Raw genomic sequence first — 21,475 nt, 5'->3', positions numbered from 1 at the left:
TATGTTTGTTTGTATTCATTCAAGTTGTAACTAAACAACAATAAATCTTATTTGCTTTGTTCACATAACAGTACGATATGATCCAGGCGTGTGTGTGTGTGTGTGTGTGTGTGTGTGTGTGTGTGTGTGTGTGTGTGTGTGTGTGTGTGTGTGTGTGTGTGTGTGTGTGTGTGTGTGTGTGTGTGTGTGTGTGTGTGTGTGTGTGTGTGTGCGTGTGTGCGTGTGTGTGCGTGTGCGTGTGTGCGTGCGTGCGTGCGTGTTAGTTACCTTGGCTGTCTTGTAGATGCTGACTGCATTATCCAGGTTTATGTTCTGAGAGCAGATGAGTTCACAGTGTCTTTGTAGCACCCCCAGCTGGAACAGACTAGCAGCTGACAACAACTGCAGGAGAAAACACAAGCAAATGTTGACACTGAAGAAATACTGTCTTACATTTCATTCAGTCATATTTAGACAGCCAAAGCTTCGGATATGGCAACAAAGGCTAATTCTGTTAATTTTGGCAATCATTCTTTATTAGTTAAGATAATATTTCTGACTAGCTTAATTGTTAAGACACAGAGACACAATAATGTTGGTAGGGTCTCCAGTATAGCCAAATGATTCAAACCACATATTTGGAAACGAAAATAAAGGTTGAAATTCTATAATCTGTCAAACTTTGACCCACAGTGAATAATGGTGCTGTGCAGGTAAGCGTTTTTTTACAGTGCAATAGACCATTGTAATGGATTGTAATTGTGGTATGTTCCCTTTTGTTTTAACTAGGGTTTGACTAGTTTGTGATCACAAACTGAGCAAAATTTCTTTAAACACACTTAAAAAGCAGTACATATACTGTATTTACAGGGCTCCACTAAAAAGACATCTGACTGTGAATTATACATTACAGAAAAATATTGTATAGGTGTAGAGGTACACCTGGACAGGAAGTTACTGTTTGTTGTGTACCCTACATTTTCCTGTGCCAACAACCGTATTTCTTAACAAAATGTAAGTTTTTATGGAATTTCGATGCATTTATAGTGTTGTCTTTATTGACACAGGAGTTGTAACTCATGAGATATGATCATTTTATCTTGTAAACATGTTTCTGTATTCATTTAGTGAATCTCACCTCCAGCAAGTCAGGAACATTAGTTTTCAGCGACTCTGTTCCTCCACAGTACAGGTATGACATCATTATCTGCAGAGAGGTCAGAGGTCTCATTTAGGAACAAATGCGTACATTAGTTGAACTCATTTTTTTCAATCAATCTGAATTCATTGTGTCACACTAAAACAAAGAAATACTACTAGTACTAAGTATTTTTTAAATCAGGAAATAAAGAGTATATTTGGTACCTGGAAGATGTGGTACTTGACGTCACTGATCTCAATCTCCTTGTTGGAACTTCCATCTGGTCCAGAGGACGCCAGCAAAGACTTGAATCTAAAAGAAAGCAAATATCATTGGCAAAACCATTAAGGAAATTATTATTGTTTTAAATGACCACCGTCTCTGAGTATGTTAATGTGTCTTTCTGTCCAGTGTGAACTGATCTGCACTCACCTGTCAGAAGCTGTGATTAGCAAGACTCTGTGGCCGTAGAATGGTTTCCCCTCCACCACAAATATCACATCTGACATCTCCTTGTTATTCAGGAAATGAGGGTCTGTAGAAAAACATATCAGCACCTCTTTACAACTCCAGTCACAAGCCAGCTTTTCAGTGATCCAGTCTGAACACTGGTCCACCATTACAACAGCACACAGTAATGAGGCTAGAGCTTTGTTCAGACAGTGTCTTCTTGTATGCAGGTGTCTCGTGGTTGTGTCTGGATCCTAACAACTGGCATCAGTATGTATGTCAGAAATGTCTCAGGCTAACCATTTTTTTCCCCACACACATGTTCTCACAGTCTTTTAGTTCTGCTAAAGAGAAACACACCCATTTGCCCTTGGTCTTTCAGCCAGAGAAGAGGATTGCTATGGCTGTTTGATACCTTGCCCTTAATAATTAAATAACATTTTCAAGGAAAAATGCCAAATATTTCCTAGTTCAGCTTCTCAAATGCGAAGAATTACTGTAGGTATTTGTCTTATTTAATAAAAAAATAACTTACAATCTAGCAATTTAAGTACATCACCTTGGGCTTAAGGAAATTGCGATGGGTGGGGATATTTCACTTTTTTTAAATATTTTACAGACCAAGCAATTAATAAATTAATAAAAATAATAATCTGCAGATTACTCAATAATGAAAGTGAATAAAAATGTAGAGTCACCCACTCTAAACACTGATCTCTGTGTGTTCATATAGACATCAGAATCATAGCATAACTTACCCAACTGTGCTGAAAGAGTTGCCTTCATCTCAGGGACGGCTGGCAGAGGTGCCGGGCCAAAACAGTGACTAAAAATAGCCGCCAACTGCTGTATAATGGCATCATTCTGAAGGAAAGTGAAAGAACAGGGAGGAAGGTGTTATATCACACGTCTAAACTCAAACTGATAACACACAGAGGAAGGCGAGCAGACACAAGGTGAAGGTTGTGTTTGATGGTACCTTGGTGGTGCGTAAGATATTGAACATAAGGGGCAGGCCTATGGTGACCAGCTCCTCGCAGTAGTCCTCCTCCCTGATTGTGGTGAACTCTCGGAGGAGTGAGAGGGTGACCCCTGCCCTGGACTGCTGCTGGGCACAACGCAGAGATTCTAGCCACACGTGTAGTTTCCATGGTACACCTAGGTCAAAAGAAAAAAAAAAAAAGTTTTGTTTCCTTCATAGTTAGTAATTTGTAAAGTAAGCAAATCCTCTACTTGACATCTGATAGGTACCCATAGCTCGTAGCTCCATGGTGACATCCAGGTAGCCATGCTCAGCGCTGTAGTAGCTGGCCTCTTGCAGAGCCTTCATCCTGGCTTTGCAGAGCCTTGCTATGCCCACCTCTGGCAGGGCCCCAGGGCCAGAGGAAGGAGTGGGGAGCGGGGAGAGAGGGAGGAAAGGGCAGATCCCGGCCTCTTCACCCTCCACCCCCTCAGCTAAGATCTCCTCCAGAGACAGGACATCCTCTTTGACTTGCTGGGGCTGAGTCAGTAGCTTTCTCAGCACGTTCCTGACAAGATAAGTGCGAGGAAGAAGGGGGGAGGAAAGAGGACAAGGAAGGAAAGAAAGAAAGAAAGAAAGAAAGAAAGAAAGAAAGAAAGAAAGAAAGAAAGAAAGAAAGAACGAAAGAAAGAACGAAAGAACGAAAGAAAGAAAGAAAGAAAGAAAGAAAGAAAGAAAGAAAGAAAAACATTAATTTATGTCCGAACTGCAACACATACATCCATTTCTGTGACCCTGTACCCTCCTCTCTGATTACATAATCTGTCATTCTTACTGTGGAATGTGAAGTGTTGAGTCTACATTGTGTTCACACATACACACAGTGAACAGGTGGAGAGGTTTACGCTGCCAGTTGGTGTTCATAAACAGATGGAGAATAGAAGGAGACCTTGCTTTTTATACTTTCAAGGTCTTCCATTTCACCGCATGATAAAAGGGATGATACCTCCCTAAATGCAGATCTCAAACTCGGGTCAAGTATGATAGAGTGCTGACATAGTCAGCGTCACTTCTGTGTTACTTTCTTCTGTGCAGTTAAGAGGCCAAAGGCAGGCAGTTTGTCAGCATCTGTTGACAACACGCTGCTTGCAGCTCAGACAGAGGAATGCATACCTGTGTCCATGTGCAGCAGCATGACTGAAGCAGTTCATGTCTTCATAGAGGGATGACGTCAGGGCGTTTCCATCATGGGTCTTTGATAAGGGGTCTGCGCCACGTGCCAGGAGCAAACTCACCATCTCATAGTTGCCTGGGAAGCACATAACCATTCAATTATATACAGATAAAGCTCCTAAACACGTTTAAATGGGATATTCTATCAGTACAGCCATAAATATCTTCACTGTTTGCACAGGCATACTTTTAGTTATCAATTCTCTTTGTGTTTATTCCCACTGGTAGAGTCTACTTAGTATTTTTGTATTGTTAACATATCACTGTTAATTTATTATTTTTTTATCGTTTCATTTTGATTGTTTGTAGTGTTTTTATTGCTTGTTTTATAATTCATTAGTGCACTTATACTCTGGATGTCTTCTTTCTTGCTTTATTACACTTATTGCTGCAATGATTACATTTTACCACAGGGATAAATTAAGTTTTATGATACTTTATTTTTGTATTTTCAAACAAGCAAACACGTTCATTTGGGGCACTATTTACACACTGTCACTGCTGTTATGTAGAGCATGTGTCTCTTTTACTACAGCTATGTGTGGCTTTTAGATGATCCCACTGAGGAATGCTGCCCAGAGGCTTCTAAACAACCACAGGCAGAACTCTGCTGCTTTCACTGCGCCTTCATTTACCCTCTCATTTCCTCATTCCTGCAGCTGATGTGTCATTCATAACTCAATGTGCTACTCTTGGTGGTCTTGTGGAAAGCTTGCACACTACTGTATTGATGACTGATTGTGATTAGATTGAGAGAGGTATTATTAGTTCATTTGCAAAAATGTACTACAGCAGCTCAAATTCATTCATCTCCCTTCCTTTGCATGACCCTTCTACAGACTTTCTACCCGTATAATTTAGTAGTAAGTAGTAATTTTGTGACCATAAATCAGATCCAAACACAGACCTACTGTAAGTCGGACAACACTCTAACATCAGCTGTGCCTTGGGTTGTACTGTGTGTGTGTGTGTGTGTGTGTGTGTGTGTGTGTGTGTGTGTCTGTGTGTGTGTGTGCTTGCGTGTGTTAGCCCACCTGCTGCTGAAGCCAGCTGCAATGGGGTGTCTGCTGTACTCTCCTGTCCATTGCGGACCGCAGCCCCCTCCACATTGGCCCCGGCATCCAACAGGAGCTGGAGATACACACCACATCTGTTATACTGTGCAATGTCTAACATCCTGTAACTCATTTACGGCCCGACCCCTGACCTCACATTTGTCACTCAACTTTTTAACATATGACCTCACATCTACATTTAGCTCAGGCCGACCTGCACTTATTGTGCCCACATAGAAGGACAATTCCCCTCGAGTAAAAAGTACACCAGCCTATGCAGCATGTCAAATAAAGAGGCCACACGCTAGCTACATCTGGTGGCTACTACATGTGAGTCTACGTTTCCCAACCTGCACTACGGAGATGTGTCCATGCAGCACAGCGAAGGTCAGGGCTGCCCAGTGGCGACTGTCAGGATGCACAGAGGGGTGTTTTGGGGAGCATGGTGGAACCTGGCAGCGCAGGACAAATCAGTGTTACACATTAAGATTAACATCATCGAGATAACACGACGCATCCCCTGTGAGTAAAGTAGAAGTTTACTTCACATGCAACATTTAAATAAATGTGTCCGTATGCTGAAATATTTACCGCTACGTCAAGGTTGGCCCCGGCATCGATCAACATCTGGACTAAGGCCTCATCTCCAGCTGCGCAGGCATACATCAGAGGTGTCATCCCCTGAGTGACGAAAAGAAAGAGTGCAATGGACACATGAAAGAGGAGAAACAAATACATGAGGTGCTACTTGAAAATGATCTATGAATATGGGTAGCTATGTGTAATAATGCTGCAACAGTCCTCTCAATACACATCATATATAAAAACACATAAATACACACAAACAAACAGTATTCAGTACCTGGTCGTCCATACTGTTGACCCCATCTGGTCCCAGCAGATCGATGGCTTGGCCAATGAGATCTGTGCGTCCGCAGTTCAGCATACGAAAACCTAAATCTAAATGGAACTTGTCTGTGGCAGCTTTGGAGTCCAGACGTTTGAAGGAGCTAAAGCAACATTCAGGCCTGATGGAGGCACACACACAAACAAAGAGTTAGACAATAGCATAAGACACTAGAGCAACAATAAGTTTGTTTCAACCAACGTGTGGCTCATGCACACTACATTTGCATCTGAAGTTTTATTTTATTTTTTTACTCTAATACACTTCACGAAGAGGTTAATGAGCCGGTCATACAGTCATTAATCTGCTGTATACAGTGTGTAATTATAAACATCTGAAACACTGTCTTTGCAGATAAGTTTTGTTTCTTTTTAACTAATTACAAACGATCTCATAAACACATATAGTTTACAGTGCAGCCAAGAAAACTAAAATGAGATGAAGGCATAGATAAGGTTTAAATTCAAATTTTTTTTTTTTACATTAAGGATGTTTAGAAATAGTGCTGCTGCTTAAAGCTCATATTGCCGTGTGTAGTTTCATGCGTCCAGATGGAGTCTAGAAATCCAGCAGGGCAGCCCTTGTGAGTGTACGTGTGTGTGTGTGTGTGTGTGTGTGTGTGTGTGTGTGTGTGTGTGTGTGTGTGTGTGTGTGTGTGTGTGTGTGTGTGTGTGTGTGTGTGTTCTCATTTACTTCAGCTGTCTTGGTTCACAGTCCAGTCCTGGAAGGAGTAGCCTGGCGGTCTGTCTGACATCATCACTGTCCACCAACAGACTTTTGCGATGCTCAGCATGAACTATGGCCACTCTCATCCACTCCATCAGAGGTGGCAGCAACAGGAATGGCCTGTGGAAAAAAAGATACATAATTTCACTTCTGTCCATCTATATTTAAAAAAAAACTTTTTTTTTTTAAAAATAACTTTCATCCCAAACAAGGTAACATTTGTATTCAACTGTTACACTGAAGCTTCTTTGGTAAAACGGTGAGTTCTCGGACGCACGGCTTTGACTGATGATTGGAAGATTTCGTCACTCATGATTCAGTCATGTTGAGAGGGAACTAGAAACTAGATGACTTATATATGTCTGGCAGTACTTCCCCTCAGCCTGACCAGTGCACAGTGAGTCATATTTAACACACACACAAACTGTACACAGAGCACCTCACCTCAACTAATCACACATATTTGCCAGCTTTTACACACCATATACAATTTTCTGCTTTAAAGTTATCATCACACACTCAAATAATACGAGATACACTGGTATATGACACATCACTGTTTATATATTGGTTGCCGTGTTGTGCAGTTTAACATCAGCTTTCTTTGTGTGTAAGATGTGATGGGAGATGAGAACAGAATGGTGATTTCATTTGTGCTGTTGGTTGCTATAAACAAAATACTGCAGTGGCTTCTGAATAATCAGCCTATTTTTAAAGCAGAATAAACTACCTAAGAGAGCTAAATAAAAAAGGTACAGCAACCTGGCATTATTATAGATGATTTCTATGATCTATGATCTTAACCAAAAAAAAAGAGAACAAAGTTATACTAAAAAGGGTGAGAAAAGGTTTAAAATAGAAAATGACAGACAGGATTGACCCAAGCCTGAGGGAACATAAGAAAAAGGAGAAGCAGCAGAGTAAACATCAGTAGAGAAATAAAAGATAGATGCACAACATGTCTGCTGTGGTATTTATAAACCTGGCACTCTGAAAGTCATCTGGATTATTTGTTTGCTCTCTTTGTCTTTCTTTCTTCATTGTCCTACTTCTCACAACTGTTCTTCTAAAACCCTTTAGAAGCCACCAGTGATATGGCAATCTCCAACACCACGTCTGGCTGGTTATCTGGCATTAATCCCTGTCTTTCTCTCACCATATGTGCATCACATGTGCCTGTGAACAATGACACATTATTGTGAGTGTTATTGTTGTTTGCTTTTGATCCTATTGAGTCTCAGTCTTGTGTGTTAATGATTGTTTGAACACTGCCTCTGTGTTATCACGAGGTACTAAGCTGCCTTTCTCCTGCTGTGATGTTATTCTTAGCAGTGGCTTCACCTTTGTTCTGAGGAGATGCAAATACGCCAGTGCATATCATGAATACAGATGGTGGCAAAAGCATGAGCAGCATATAGCATATAGCTCTGCAGTATGCATGCTATAGGGATTATAGTTACTGTTAATGAGCACTGGGACCCCTGCAGTGCCATTTATTCACACTACCTGTGGTTTCCTATAGAACGCCTCCTTCTGTACAATAGTACTCCCTCTCATTCATCAGTGCTTTGTTAACAATGTATATTGGAATAGTAATTTGGATCTTCTCCAACTTTTATCTGAAGGTTTCAGAAAGTGAATGTCAGAGTTTTGAACATGGCTAATAAAGCTTTTTTTTAATAACTGGACAGTATAAAAAGTGTAACTAGTAAAGCAGATATGAGGAGGAATAAAACCAGTGTTTTGTGTATTTTATTCATATACACTATTCTGTATTAGCTGTCCTTTAATAACTGCCTCACAGATATTATATTACAATTAAGGCTTTATAATAATAGTATTATTATGTGAATGTAAATCTCTGACTTTTTCAGACTTTTAGATAATCTGCTGTCTCCTGATTCTGTCTTTTTTTATCTTTGAGCTATTCTGTCAGATATTGTTAGTACTTTATCAGTGATCAGTCCAGAGGAGGGGACCCTGCTGTCACCCAGGCGTGACAAACAGACAAGAGGCTGACGGGATGGAGGAGGAGAGCAGGAGGGGAACGTTAAATGGGCCTGATAGGTGCATATAACGAGGATTTGAGTGTTTGGGAAACGGCTGGGAGGCAGGTGGGGTGTGTCGTATTGAAGAAGGGGGTTGGGTGGCAGTTTGGAGATGGTGCTGCGGGTGTAGAGTGATAAGAAAGTCATGTTTCTGAGGCAAGGAAAGGGCAGTGAGCTTGGGAATGTATGTTATACTCTTCCTAATGGGCTTCACTCAATGCAAATTGGACTGCGTGTGGGTCAGTTTGTTTGTTCATGTGTGCATTTGTGCATGTGTCTGTGTCCGTCTTCCTGAATCCCACAAGGCATCCACCCTGCTTCTTTACTGCATGCGTGCCTCCAGGCATGAACACAACACTGGAACTAATCCAGAACTAAAGCAGCTCCAAACAACTGTGTCAAGCTTTTAACACTGAACACTTATTGATCCATCAGTGAGATTTTCTCTGTCCTTCACTTTATCAACCAGCCTTTCACAGCCTGCAATTTTGTGAGTAAAAAACAAAACAAAATTACAACAATTACTGTACAGTCTTTGAATAATCACCATGGTAGTGTTTTCCTTTCATGGCCGAAAACAGTGGTTTTCCTGTAAAATGCTCTCAGCTAGAGTTCTATTCCAATTAACCTTTAATGTTGTGGGAGTGTGTGTGTGTGTGTGTGTGTGTGTGTGTGTGTGTGTGTGTGTGTGTGTAGAGAACATACAAAAAAGCTCAAATCAACTGAGGCCATATGTGTGTGTACACACCTTCGCCAGTCGCCCGTGACGGCAGACAGATGGAGCATGTCTAAACTATCACCCACACTGCTTTGGCCTCTATCCCACAATTCATTGTTCCTTCTTTCCTCAAACCCTTCTCTTTCTCTATCTGAACTGCCCCCCTCTACACTTTCCATCTGACCCCTGTGTCTGGGTTATGCCCCTCAGCCTAAAACACAAATTTCAGCTTTGTCAGAGAGTCAGTGCAACATCAAAGCTGAGCCGCCTGTTAACAGTGAAACTAGATAGCGCTTCTGACCAGCCAACTAGGCCAACATACTAAGGCTACACACTGAGAACAGCGGGACACACACACACACACACACACACACATACACAAGCTGTGATTCATGGTGCCTTTCTCACCACCACCTGGCTGGTCATAAAATGACAGTCAGCTCAAATTGTGGTCAGGTGTGTTTGAACTCTAACCTGTCCAACATGAAAAGCAAAGTCTTTTTCTCCCCAGGAGGCAACATCACACACGTTACACTGCTCCCATATGTGTGTCCTATATCCTGAAGCCACTGTGATTGAGTTCACATGAAACTTCAATCAGGTCTTAAAGAAGACCCCATCATGTGCTGAAAAGGGTCAAGGTCAACCACTGATCTAGAGTCAGATTACTCTCATAAAGGCTCCATAAGCGGGGATGTAACCATATCTGATGTATTTGAGGTTAGAAGTAAGCTCCACTGACTTCTTATCACAGTAACACATCTATCCATTAGTGTTCTCCTCCATCCGCTGAAGGGAACAGAAAAGTTGGGGTGGTCTGTTCAGCAGAGTATTTGGAAGTGCTTATTTTTGGTGGAAAGACTACCATTAAATAGATTGGTTAATGACTTTCAGCACTAATAAAATGTGTATTTTTCTACACTGTGGCTTAAAGATTGGAGTGTGAATGCCAAATTAAGTAGACACAAAGGCTAGTGTTTACCCTCCCACATGTTTAACAGTCTAAAACACATAAGATCATCAACTAAGCACCAGGTTGAGAGGATTATAAAAAAAATGGCGTCTCTCGTAGTCTCGAGGATTCTGCAATAAGAATCAAGCCAGACTCCCTATAATGTTTGATGGTGTGGCCCACACAGATTTGGTGGTTTTGGGTTTCCACCAAAAAGTTTTATAAAGCGTTCAATAGAGGGCGAGCGGGAGAGATTGGGAGGCCCAGGAGAAGTCTGTATCATTACCAGGCACTCATACTGTAATCACTACCAGGTTTGCACTGCTCTCCTCCACCACCTGAGTCTGTCATGCATGCTAACATTTACAGACACTTCACACAGTCACACACAAAAGCGTCTAGGCAAACCAGTAGATGTCTAGAAAGAAAAACAGAATGTCATAGATGTTCCAAAGTACACAGTATAACAGGATGCTAAATCATTTCACCCTGCACACAGAAACCACGCTGATATACACCCAACATTAAAAACATCTGAGGACTTGGATGAAACAGCCATGATGAGGAAAAGAGGGGTGAATATATGCTGTTCTGTTCTCTTTGATGCTAATGAGGAGCCCACCTCTGCTCACTCACACTGTGTCTGTTCATTATTAAATGTATAAGAGCCAGCTGGCTCTGTGCGCATACACACGCGTGTGTGCATGGGTGTATGTGTGTTAAGGTAGGATGCAGGTTTGTCTGATTTCATCACAAAAACGTTCATGTGTCGATGATTATCTTCCAGATGTCATGCCCTCATCATAACCAAACAATCACAAACACATGAATTCCTAGAGGTGAAAACATTAAATGAGGAAAACAAACACAAACATTCAACCAACTTACACACATCCGAGCACACACTTTAGTGGGAGCTGCATCCCATTTGAATGCTTGAGTGCTGCCCGTAGACAGGCCTCCATATATCTGTTTAAAAAGTGGAATTAACCTTTACACGCAAGCACTTTTCCACTGACATTTTAACATATAGATACTCTGAAACACACACACACACACACACACACACACACACACACACACACACACACACCTTAGTGTGTTCTGTGTGAGCAGGCTGCAAGTACTTTTCTCACACATGCACACAATTGTAATAGTAACAGTATTACCTTAACTGGTATCACATTTATGCAACTGCTGAATATCACCATTATTGAACAGTAAAGTACAGTGAGCACATATTTGCAACCCACAGTTCAATCAGTTCATTTTGGAGGAAAAGGGACACTGTTCAGGGTTACTGTTCTGTTCTGTGAAAACCCAATTACATGAAATATAATTTCCTACAACATATTTACTTACATATTTTTGTACACATGCAGATTACTGTGTACTTTACTTTTTTGCACTTCTGGAAAGATGCTAACTACATTTCGTTGCCTAGTACCTTGTACTACTGTGTAATGACAATAAAGTTGAATCTAATATTTAAAGCCAAGAAAAACATCAGAATTATCAGGTTTACTTTGGAACTAGAAGAAAATCTAAATGTGATGCGCTACATTGCATTCAGGTCATCTAAATATTTTCAACCACTTGTCTCAGGACTAAAGAAGGACAAAAACAACTATAATTGTTCTACAAAGGCAACCCAAGGAAGATCTGAGGGGACGCTAACGGAATTACAGACAATTAACACCTCTTTAAACCCCTTAAACCACCAGTCTTGAACTAATTTACGCTCTAAAGGAGCAATTCACCCTTCTGTCACCTGGAGTCTCTTGCTCACCTGTAATTTACCTACAGAAAATGAACACTTCAACAACCAGAGGGCAATGGGATTAGGAATGGTTGAGAGAAAGAAATGTGGTCTGTGAGAAAGCGGTTCCCTTGATTAGAACCTTCGGAGGGTGGATGTTTGTGTATTGGCTGGCATTAATCACATGTCCGTCAACCACATCAACTAAATCAAATCCTTTCTAATTTCAGATGTAATCAGGAAAAGAAAGCAAAGAATAAAATATGTTAAATAAGAAGCAAGAATATTACAGAACTAAAAACACACAATGGAAAAAACACCACTGTCTAAGATTAGATCTGTTATTTTACTGGCTGTGATACACTTTGGAGAGCATCTAAACTGCTCTTGTTCAGTCATGCATGACTCCTACCTCTCCTTGCTAAGTGCCATGCGTGGGGGATCTAAGTTGGGATTCTCCATGGACTCCATTTGTGGGCAGCGCAGGAAGTAGTAAAGGGTGTGGAGGGCGTCCGGCGACCAGGACACGGGCTGCTGGGGACGGGCGTGACGGGCTGGGCTCAGTCCTGGGCGCACTGAGCTGAGGCGCTGCATGTGGTGCATTGCACGGGACACCAAGTCACCTGGAACAAATTAAATATGAGAAGGATCAGAGTTAGATGGTTTAGTAGGTATTTGTTCTAATAATTATATGCAGCTTGTTCATTTCATTTGCTAAATTCTCTAATAAAGTCAAATCAAAGATCACTGCATGAAATGAAATTAAAACTATAACAATAGTTCTCATTGCTCAGTATAAACCCTGCAGGCTCTAATCCAACTGGATTTCCTCTTTTCCGAAACAACTTACACTCTACCTTCCTTTACTCATTACTCTCCCTCCATGTCTCTAGTGGTATTTGCCATTAGCAGTGTCATTATCAAGTGAGCTCAGCCAGACGGCCAGTCTAAATAGCCATTCATCTTTAATCACTGAAGGAGTTAATGGGCTAACAGACAGCTGATCACAGGCACTAATGATCCGTTCAACTGTCTCTGGACTGATGTATTTCAATCACTTCACTCAGTCTGGAAAGGTAGGTGTCAGTCACATGATAAAAGCAAAGATCTGTGATTAAGTCTAAGTAAAGAAATGCCTAAAATTGGCGAGCACTTGAGAGACTGAAAAAACACTGAGAAAACAGTGCTGTGCTGAGATAAAGACATAAGAAATATGCATTTTATCAGTGGATTCATTCACCCACACTGTGAGCTCAGAGGACAACTCATGCAGTTGGATAAAAGCCAATTCAGATTACCGTATGTGCAGTATTCAATTCAATTCAATTCAATTCAATTCAATTCAATTCTATTCTATTTGTATAGCGCCAATTCACAACAGAAGTTATCTCAGGACACTTTTCAAATAGAGCAGGTCTAAACCCAACTCCTTTATAACACTATTTACAGAGACCCAACAGTATCACCATGACAACACCAAACCATGAGCAAACCTAGTGTGTGACCATGGATGTCATAGCAGGAGTATGGAGAGGCACAATATTTGTGGTCACAGGGAGGGGATGTGGAGGAGGGGCAGAGACAGGCAGAGTGAGGGAGGGAGGCCAAGTTGAAGTTGGGATCGTGTAACGCTCATTTAGCATAATTACCCCTGGGTTAATTTCTAACCAGATTACTGAGTGGGAGGGTGCAAGGGGGGCCAATGCTGGGGAGTTCAGCAGTGTGAGTGTGTATGTGTGTGTCTATATTAAGGGGTCTGGGGTACTTCGAGGGGGGTTACACTGCAGTGGCCCTCCCCAAACAGACCCCACTTCAAGCTGAAGGGCCTCCTTTGTGTTAACCACCACCAGCAGTTCCTCCAGGAGGTCTCCCAGGAATTCTTGCCCAAGATGGAAAGCCTCTCCCTGGCTTTCCAGCCCATATTGTGCCCCGAGGCTAACTTCCAGGGGTCAGAAGTATATTAAACGCTTCATTCTTAGATTATAGCTTATATTGGAGGCCATGTGGAAGCCTAGAACTCAATAAACTGTGACATGACTGCCTTTTGAATACATACTGACAAAATGTGCCTCTTAGGTCAAAGTTGCAAGATAATGAAATGTTTCAAAGAATTAGATAATTACAAGACGTCGACTATACTGTCAGCCAGTTCAATACAAACATGTTTATACAAGTTTTTATCTGGACTCCGTGTGACCCCAGATTTTTAATTGGCTTTACAAGCTTTAGCACAAAGCTCATTTCATTTTAGTTAGTCCAGTCCTGATCCTTAATATTTCCTTTAGTTAACTGGATGGTCACATAGTTTCCCATAGCTGGTGAAGACCACCACAGAGATGAAAATGAAACATTCAAATGTGTCTACAGACAACTTTCAGAGCCAGTCTACTGCTTACACTATATTTCCCACAATTTTGGACATTTAGCCGAAATGTCCAGTATCCTGCCATCAATTATCCATCATGTTTATGTATGCTGTGTGTTTGTGTGTCTGGCCAAGTCCAGCAGGACTGGGCAGCTTAGCACAGATGCTCCTGTGTGTGCCCGGTCTCTTGGGCTTAGATCAGAGTGCCAAGCCCTCTGTGTTTTTGTTGTGTGTATGCATATCAGTGTGTGTCTGCGCGTGTTTGTAGGTGTGAATGAGTCTGAAGGATGCCAGCCCTGCCCAGAACAGCCCAGCTTCACACCAACCGAGAGATGTGGCACAAAGAGACCACTGAGCGAGTGAGAGAAAGAGTGTGTCTGTGTTTGAGAGTGTGTGTACACTTTCTTAATGCCTCGCTAACGGTGGTGGTGTATGAACGTGGCCTTGTGCTAGTGGAACAAATGGCAGAGTGTTAGCTCATTTGGAGAAGGAAACCTATCCAACACTAATCTCCATGCCTCCTCCTCTCTTCCTGCCCTGACAACCTCACTCTTCACCTCTCTACCTTTCTCTACCCCCCCCCCGCACACACACACTCCATCCTTAAACTTAATCCCCTACCTTTCCATCCTCCATCCCTCCACTTCCCTTCTACTCCTGTCTTTTTCACGCTTTTTAATGACCTGATCCAACTCTGCCAACTTCATTACAGCCTCCAGTTTAAACAAACCATAATGTGCAGTAGAATACAGTATGGCTATATGAATGTGTGTCTGCATGCCTCTCTGTTTACAAATCCATCATGTGTATGAAAGGTGGACATCTAGAACTGGCAATATGTCAAGAGACCCATCCAATAATTTAAACTCTGATGGTTGGCGAAAAAAAGGTCCCAGTAAGGTCCTCACTTCTCAGAACAGATTTACACTTTCCCTGATTAGATCCTTATATAAGGTCTCAGCATTGTGGGAGACATTTTAATATAACACCTATCACAACTTGAGAACAGAGATGTGATTGAAGCTACCCAAGAAAGAGTTTATCCATATAGCTTCAATATACCTACTGCCCAAATGTCACACTAGCGCTTCACAGACATAACACAGACAACACTCAGACGTACGTGTGTGTGTGTGTGTGTGTGTGTTTCATCCATCTTTCTTAGTAACCATGTAACTATCAGCCCTCTTTTTCCTCTGATAAAACTGACATACAGCTATATAGCATAATAAACAAATAATAAAGTCTGAGACTTAAAGTCTTTTTCCATGATGACTAACTTGACTGGGGAAGAAAGATCACAGCACCAGTTAGTTTGGGTTGACCTGACATACACTGCTTAGCAAAACAGACCAGGCAGAGACAATATACAATCAGAGGACTTATCACTTTTCTCTCCAGAGCTCTATGTGTAGATAAACTATTCCATTGCTTATTTTTAGAAGATGGTGCAATAGATGGATTTCACAATACGGCACAAGATGGGACTTATCATAAAGTGATAAAAATGTCATTCTATTATTGTTGCCTGGCACTTGGCTGTCTGAAATAAGAAACATTTCCTGTCTTCCAGAGCCAGTGAACAGTGTGGTAATAACAAGGTGTGTTTAGATAGTTATCAGAATGTGGCCAAGTATTTCAACGTTTGTAGGCAGAGTATCATTTCTGGGAATTTGGGTTTACTTGTCTCTAATAACAAGAATGTTTTGTTCACTGTTGTTCCTTTATGATTGCTAATACAGCCCAGAGGAATTTAATAGATTAATGAGTAATGTAAAAGAAATCTGCTAATGCTAAGTAGACAGACTATTCTGGACTACATGTACTCACTGAGTTCAGAGATGCTGCCCACACAGGTGGCCAGCAGGGACTGTTCCAGGGTCCTCAGCTCCAGCTGGGCATAGGCATCCTCCCTGCTGTCCACAGATGTCTGCTGGTTCTCTGTGTAGGGACTGAAATGGGCCGGGAGAGACAAAACACCTACGGAGACAAAAACAGAAAGAGAGGCATTTATGATTAATATGGTAAGTTTGTGTGCAGTGCAAACAAGTTTCCATAAGTTCTACAACAATCCATCCACACTGCTTCAACAGAAGTCCCAAAACAACTGCTGGTGGTATTTACATAGTATTTATAATCCTGGTAACATGTAACCCACACCGCTGAGGGCAAATAAACACACAAGGGAACGTGAGCCTTGCTCTGAACACATTCAGGAAAACAAACAGAGCGAACAGTGACATCAGGCTAATACAAACAAAACAAATGCACTACCCATCAGATGCGGGCCGAGGCCTCACAGAAAGAAATAGCAGACTAAGATCAAGTTAAGAATTCAGTGTTACTGCAGATATTTATTTCTGCAGTAGATACATGATCGTTATAGCTGATATGACTGCAGTATACGGGAACACTCAGTAAGAGAAAGGTTTGGTGTGAGGTTCATATTAAGGATGTCATCAATCAACAGAGTGCTGAAAGGGTCAGAGACCACCAGCATCACAGGACTCTGACAACCCCTACAGTACTGACCTTTTTAACACGAACACACCCACAGGAAGATTTGCCATTGCAAAAACAACAACTTCATTAACAGTACAATAAAAGGTAGTAAAGGAGGAGTTTTACTAAAGTAATAGGATTTCATGGTAGATTTGCAGGATGAAATCACCAATTGAATTTTTTTTAAGGCTACTCCTTCTACTATCATGGCTTGTGGTGTAACTAGGGTCAATCTAGGACACGTGGGGCATTTCCTCTATGGTTGAACCCTCTGGAGACCCAGTAAGCCCAACCCAGGCATTTTTGATAAACTGGATTTGTAATGTTCAGGAATAACATGGCAAAACGCTTTTTTGAATACAAGTCAAATTAAAATAAAATAAAAATGCACAATCTCTCTGTGACTGTGTAACACCAGGTTCCCTCTTTTATTCTACATAAAAACCGGTTGTCAGACTAATTGCTGGTGAGGAGATAACATCATTCTTACATAACTCAAAGATGTCATCTTGTTTTTTAACTGCTGTACATCGCTTGTGATTGTTGTTTTCCAGCTAAAATGGATTTAAGTTGTAACAAGTGAAGGTGAGAACACAGACTGTTATTTTCTGCCTCTTGGTAGCTCTCTGTTGGCTGTTCGCTCTCACACCTTCTTTATCTTTGTCTGGAGCAATATGTGGTTGTGTAAGAACTGCAGTGTGCTGTTAGTAGCTACTGTGCCGCTAGTTGAACACAGTTACAGTGGCTGCCCAAAGGTTAACCTTTATTTTGGCTTCAGAATCAGAGGGGGGCTGTCTGCCAGGCCAGAGGAAATGAGTGGGGGATGGCTAGGGATAGAAAAGAGAAATGGAAAGAGGAAAAATGATCGGTGCAGGTTTGTGATTTATTTACAAAGCCTGAGGAAAGAAGCCTCCTCATCTCAAACTCTCCCTTCTCTCCCAAAAGGGAAAAGACGGGCTACCATCCCTAAAATTACATTCCCATGTGCTTCCGGTGAATGCTGTCCTCTCATTAGAATCTTGAGAGGGAGGTTGAAAAAAAAAAAAAAAACGCAAAAAACATTCCCATCATCTTACTTGGAGTCTCATCACCCTGTGACACAAGAGGAGCTTGAACTTTGAAGAAAAAATAGAAAGAATCTAGGAGGGCAAAGGACAGTAATTAACTAATAAACCTTTTCATAGAATATACTTATCTGCCTACAAATATCTTTCTGCATTGTAAATTGTGTGAGATAAGACTTAATGTGCTTACTTTAAACACATACTGTGAGTACATCTTCAGAAGATATAAGACTTGCCCAGACTTTGACTCGCTTTAAATTCAGGTCAAAAACATTTACGTTCTCCACTGCTATTGACTGAACCTTAAACATCCACATTAATTACCCAACTCCCTTTTATTTGATTCTCTGTTTTTCATTTCAAAATTGATTCTATTTTAATGAATTATGTTTAAACATATTGCTTCTGTGTAGGACATTTTCTACTCCTGTAGATAAAGTTGCCTTCACGTTTCAGTCCACCGTCTCACATGAAAATGCCTATTATGTGAATATAAAGTAGGGACACAGTTTATATTCAGTGTCTAGTTTTTATTTTAATATAATCAGCAGCTGTGATATCAGCACCGTTTGCAAATAAGCAAGCAATTATTGCAATGATAGTGTGCTGGATACACAATATGTTGCAGTGAGTAGTTTGTGCTATGATTGAGTATAGCAGCACAGAGTAATGGCTCTATGATAGACCAAACTGCTGCACCAACACAGTGCTTTGTCATGCACAGAACAGTAGCCATCACAGCCTAATTTGCAACACACACCGTGTGTTGCAAATTAAAACTGTTTATGGACACAAGCACGCACAGTATATTCTACAATAAAGGAAAAGTAATCTATGAGACAGGTTCAGTATTAAAAACATCACGTGCTAGATGTAAACATGATCCAGTCCATATGGCAGGCTGTGTACTGACTGTGCTATAAAGACAGTGAGAGGGAAACATTATTGCAGAGAGCTGGATTTCTCAATTGAGAGTTACCGGGTAACATGATGATATGTTGACTTCCTAAAAATAAAGCCAAACAGTGAAGGAAAAAGTCACTTCAGTCTAGAGTAGTGCTTCATAAATGAAAAACACATTGATAGAATTAAAGATATGTTCACTCTGGCAGAGTTATACTGCCAAAGGGAATCCAATCTCATGCAAAAAGTTTTCTCTCTCTCTCTCTTTCTCTCTCTCTCTCTCTCTCTCTCTCTCGTACTTTCTCTGCACCATCTGACTTGTATAATATGTGCTGACTCCCCGTTCCAACACAATGGAAACGGCTGCCTCTAGCAGAGTACCACTGCTACAAAGAACCAGCACGGCAGACAACCAAATTATACACACGCATCAACACATCCCTGTTCACTTACACAAGCACAAACATACCCAAACATTCACGGCTGTGCGTATCAAGTATGTTTGTGCTTCTTTGATGTGTCACTTCAGGTATTTTGGTAATTATGATGAGGACTTTGCTTTTGCGGCTTGTTAAATATTCTTTAAAATTACACCGAGAAGACATAAACTTGGGTGAAACATCTGAAGCTCAAACATTTCAAACAAGACCTTGTATATTTTCCACCATTATTTTCTAAAGGCCTTGGACTATCTTTTCACACAAAAAAAAAAAGTTTCTCACATTCTCATGTGCTGCATACTCTCTGTGTATACACTACCGTACTTTATGCTCACTATAAATACAGTGGCCTCCATGAAAGAGTAGTAGGTATTGCTCTATGTCATTTGATGTGAATACCTCTTTCAGAAATAGCTTGATTCCTACTTATGTGAGAGAGACTCATGTCTCCTGAGGTGTAAGAGCCATTTTGAGAGATGCTGTCTAATTAGAGTGGGTGAGGGTGTGTGAAACAGTGTATTGGATGGTGTGTGCAAGATCATGTCCATGGGAGTGAGTCTCAGTGTGCAAATTTACATAGCTATTCAGATTCCCCGTAGTGTCATTCAACAAGAACGTCACATTGACGTTATTCTAGTCTTCAGACTGTACACATTCGCTTAAAATATATTAAATGGTTGAAAATAAAAACCTAATAATACTTGGAGTACTAATTAAACCAGTATAATGAACCTGTCTTAACAGTGCATTCAGCAAAGCACAGATCTGCAGTTTTGTTGTTGTATTAAAATAAGCCAGTTAAGAACTATTTTTGGAGAACAACAGAGGGAACATTTCCAGCTCACAGAAAACATTCAACATTGTAGTTTGATGTATCCTGAATTTTTTTTAGTTATTACTTTTACAAAATAATCTTTAGCCCATTTTCAGCATGCTTAAAATAGACGTGTCTTCAACAGAAGCAGCATCTTTGGAAATGCTAATACTGTTTCAATTGATTCTGCTGTATTATTTTAAAGCTGTGGCAAATGTTCGCACAGCACCACACTCTCAGTAGTTCCCACAGTCCCACCCCATTGCTTGCCTCACCGCTGAACCCCAGCCTGCGTCATTTGGGCCTGATGTAGGTCCGCAAGCCAACCAGAGCCTGTCCCCACTACCACCACTAATATCACAAGCACCAGCAGCTCCAGCACTATATGCATGATTTTTATCTGGCACTGGCTGAGGCTGAGGATAAGACAAAGAGGAGGGGGTGAGAGTACAAGCAGAGGGGAGGAGAGGGACTGAGGGTGGTAGAGCTTCGGTCGAAGAAGAATTAGTCATGCAGAGGAGGGATACAACTGAAGAGCGACTGGAGGGGGGACAGGAATATCTGAAAATGTGAAAAGGGTGAGGCAGGGGAAGACAAGTGGCACAAGGGATTCATTCTTCTGCGGCCAATATGGTTCCATTTCTGAGGTTGACCCTGCAAATGTCATGTGGGAATCCCAGCTACAAATCACAGCTGAAACTTTACCACAAAGCCTGTGGCAGTCCCCAGCCCATCCAAACTATCTCTCAAAACCATTACAGCTCCTCCTAGCCCAGCCAAGCTATCACTCATAATGATGTTGGACAAGCTGCCGCAACAAGGTCAGAAAAATCCAACAACTTCTTTTTGTTATGCTGGGTTTTTGAAAACTTTGCCCAGGCAGGCTATCACTCTCAATTAGGTTCTTGTATGAGTCATATCACATTAATAATATTGCTGTCAAAGAAAATGTCAACATTCAAATTTCAATCTACTGTAAGCAAATCATTAGAACTTTTAAGTATGATTTGTAAGTAAAATGTGCCAGAAAAAACGGTTTGAGTGAAGCTTGGAACTGAACACATCACAGCCTTTTCCACATGCTTTGACTCTCATTCTTTGTTGCTCTAACTCCTGTTATCTCCCAATGTCACAATTTGTTCTACTTGACTCTAAGTTTGTGTTTTTTGAACACAAGCTCTGTAGCAGCATTAGTGTAGAAAATATCCAGGCTTTGGAGGACATGACTGCCTCTCATGTCTTCAGCGAACGTTTTGGAAGATATTTGTGTTTCACCTTCAATAACGAGCCAGAAAAAACAGCTCTAAATTCTGGGACCATGGCAAAACCACACACTGTGAATCAACTTTGGATTGAATTTCCAATTCAGAATCTGTTTAGAACACACTGTTCACTACACCAGGCCTTCATAAAAAAAAATATTATAATTATTTTAATACTAATTTATCATTTTTGGGA

At 41.1% G+C, this 21,475-nt stretch overlaps 1 protein-coding gene across 1 annotated transcript in view; it reads right to left on the bottom strand.

The window, feature by feature from the left end:
• The window catches only part of abtb2b (ankyrin repeat and BTB (POZ) domain containing 2b), a 45,332-nt gene that overhangs the window by 1,339 nt on the left and 22,518 nt on the right, over positions 1–21,475 (bottom strand). The window contains exons 2-16 of the mRNA XM_051383547.1: positions 16,125–16,274; positions 12,342–12,552; positions 6,420–6,572; positions 5,682–5,847; positions 5,411–5,500; positions 5,170–5,271; positions 4,799–4,895; positions 3,705–3,840; positions 2,822–3,099; positions 2,550–2,728; positions 2,329–2,434; positions 1,553–1,655; positions 1,345–1,432; positions 1,118–1,186; positions 268–381 (exon numbers count right to left, since the gene is read on the bottom strand). Coding sequence (XP_051239507.1) covers positions 268–381; positions 1,118–1,186; positions 1,345–1,432; positions 1,553–1,655; positions 2,329–2,434; positions 2,550–2,728; positions 2,822–3,099; positions 3,705–3,840; positions 4,799–4,895; positions 5,170–5,271; positions 5,411–5,500; positions 5,682–5,847; positions 6,420–6,572; positions 12,342–12,552; positions 16,125–16,274 — 2,042 coding nt within the window. The remainder of the gene's footprint in view (positions 1–267; positions 382–1,117; positions 1,187–1,344; positions 1,433–1,552; positions 1,656–2,328; positions 2,435–2,549; positions 2,729–2,821; positions 3,100–3,704; positions 3,841–4,798; positions 4,896–5,169; positions 5,272–5,410; positions 5,501–5,681; positions 5,848–6,419; positions 6,573–12,341; positions 12,553–16,124; positions 16,275–21,475) is intronic.

Source organism: Dicentrarchus labrax, unplaced genomic scaffold (assembly GCF_905237075.1).
Source record: "Dicentrarchus labrax unplaced genomic scaffold, dlabrax2021, whole genome shotgun sequence".
In the NCBI taxonomy this organism is placed as follows: domain Eukaryota; kingdom Metazoa; phylum Chordata; class Actinopteri; family Moronidae; genus Dicentrarchus; species Dicentrarchus labrax.
Note: the sequence above shows the minus strand (reverse complement) of the source record. Positions and strands in the feature narration are given on the sequence as shown.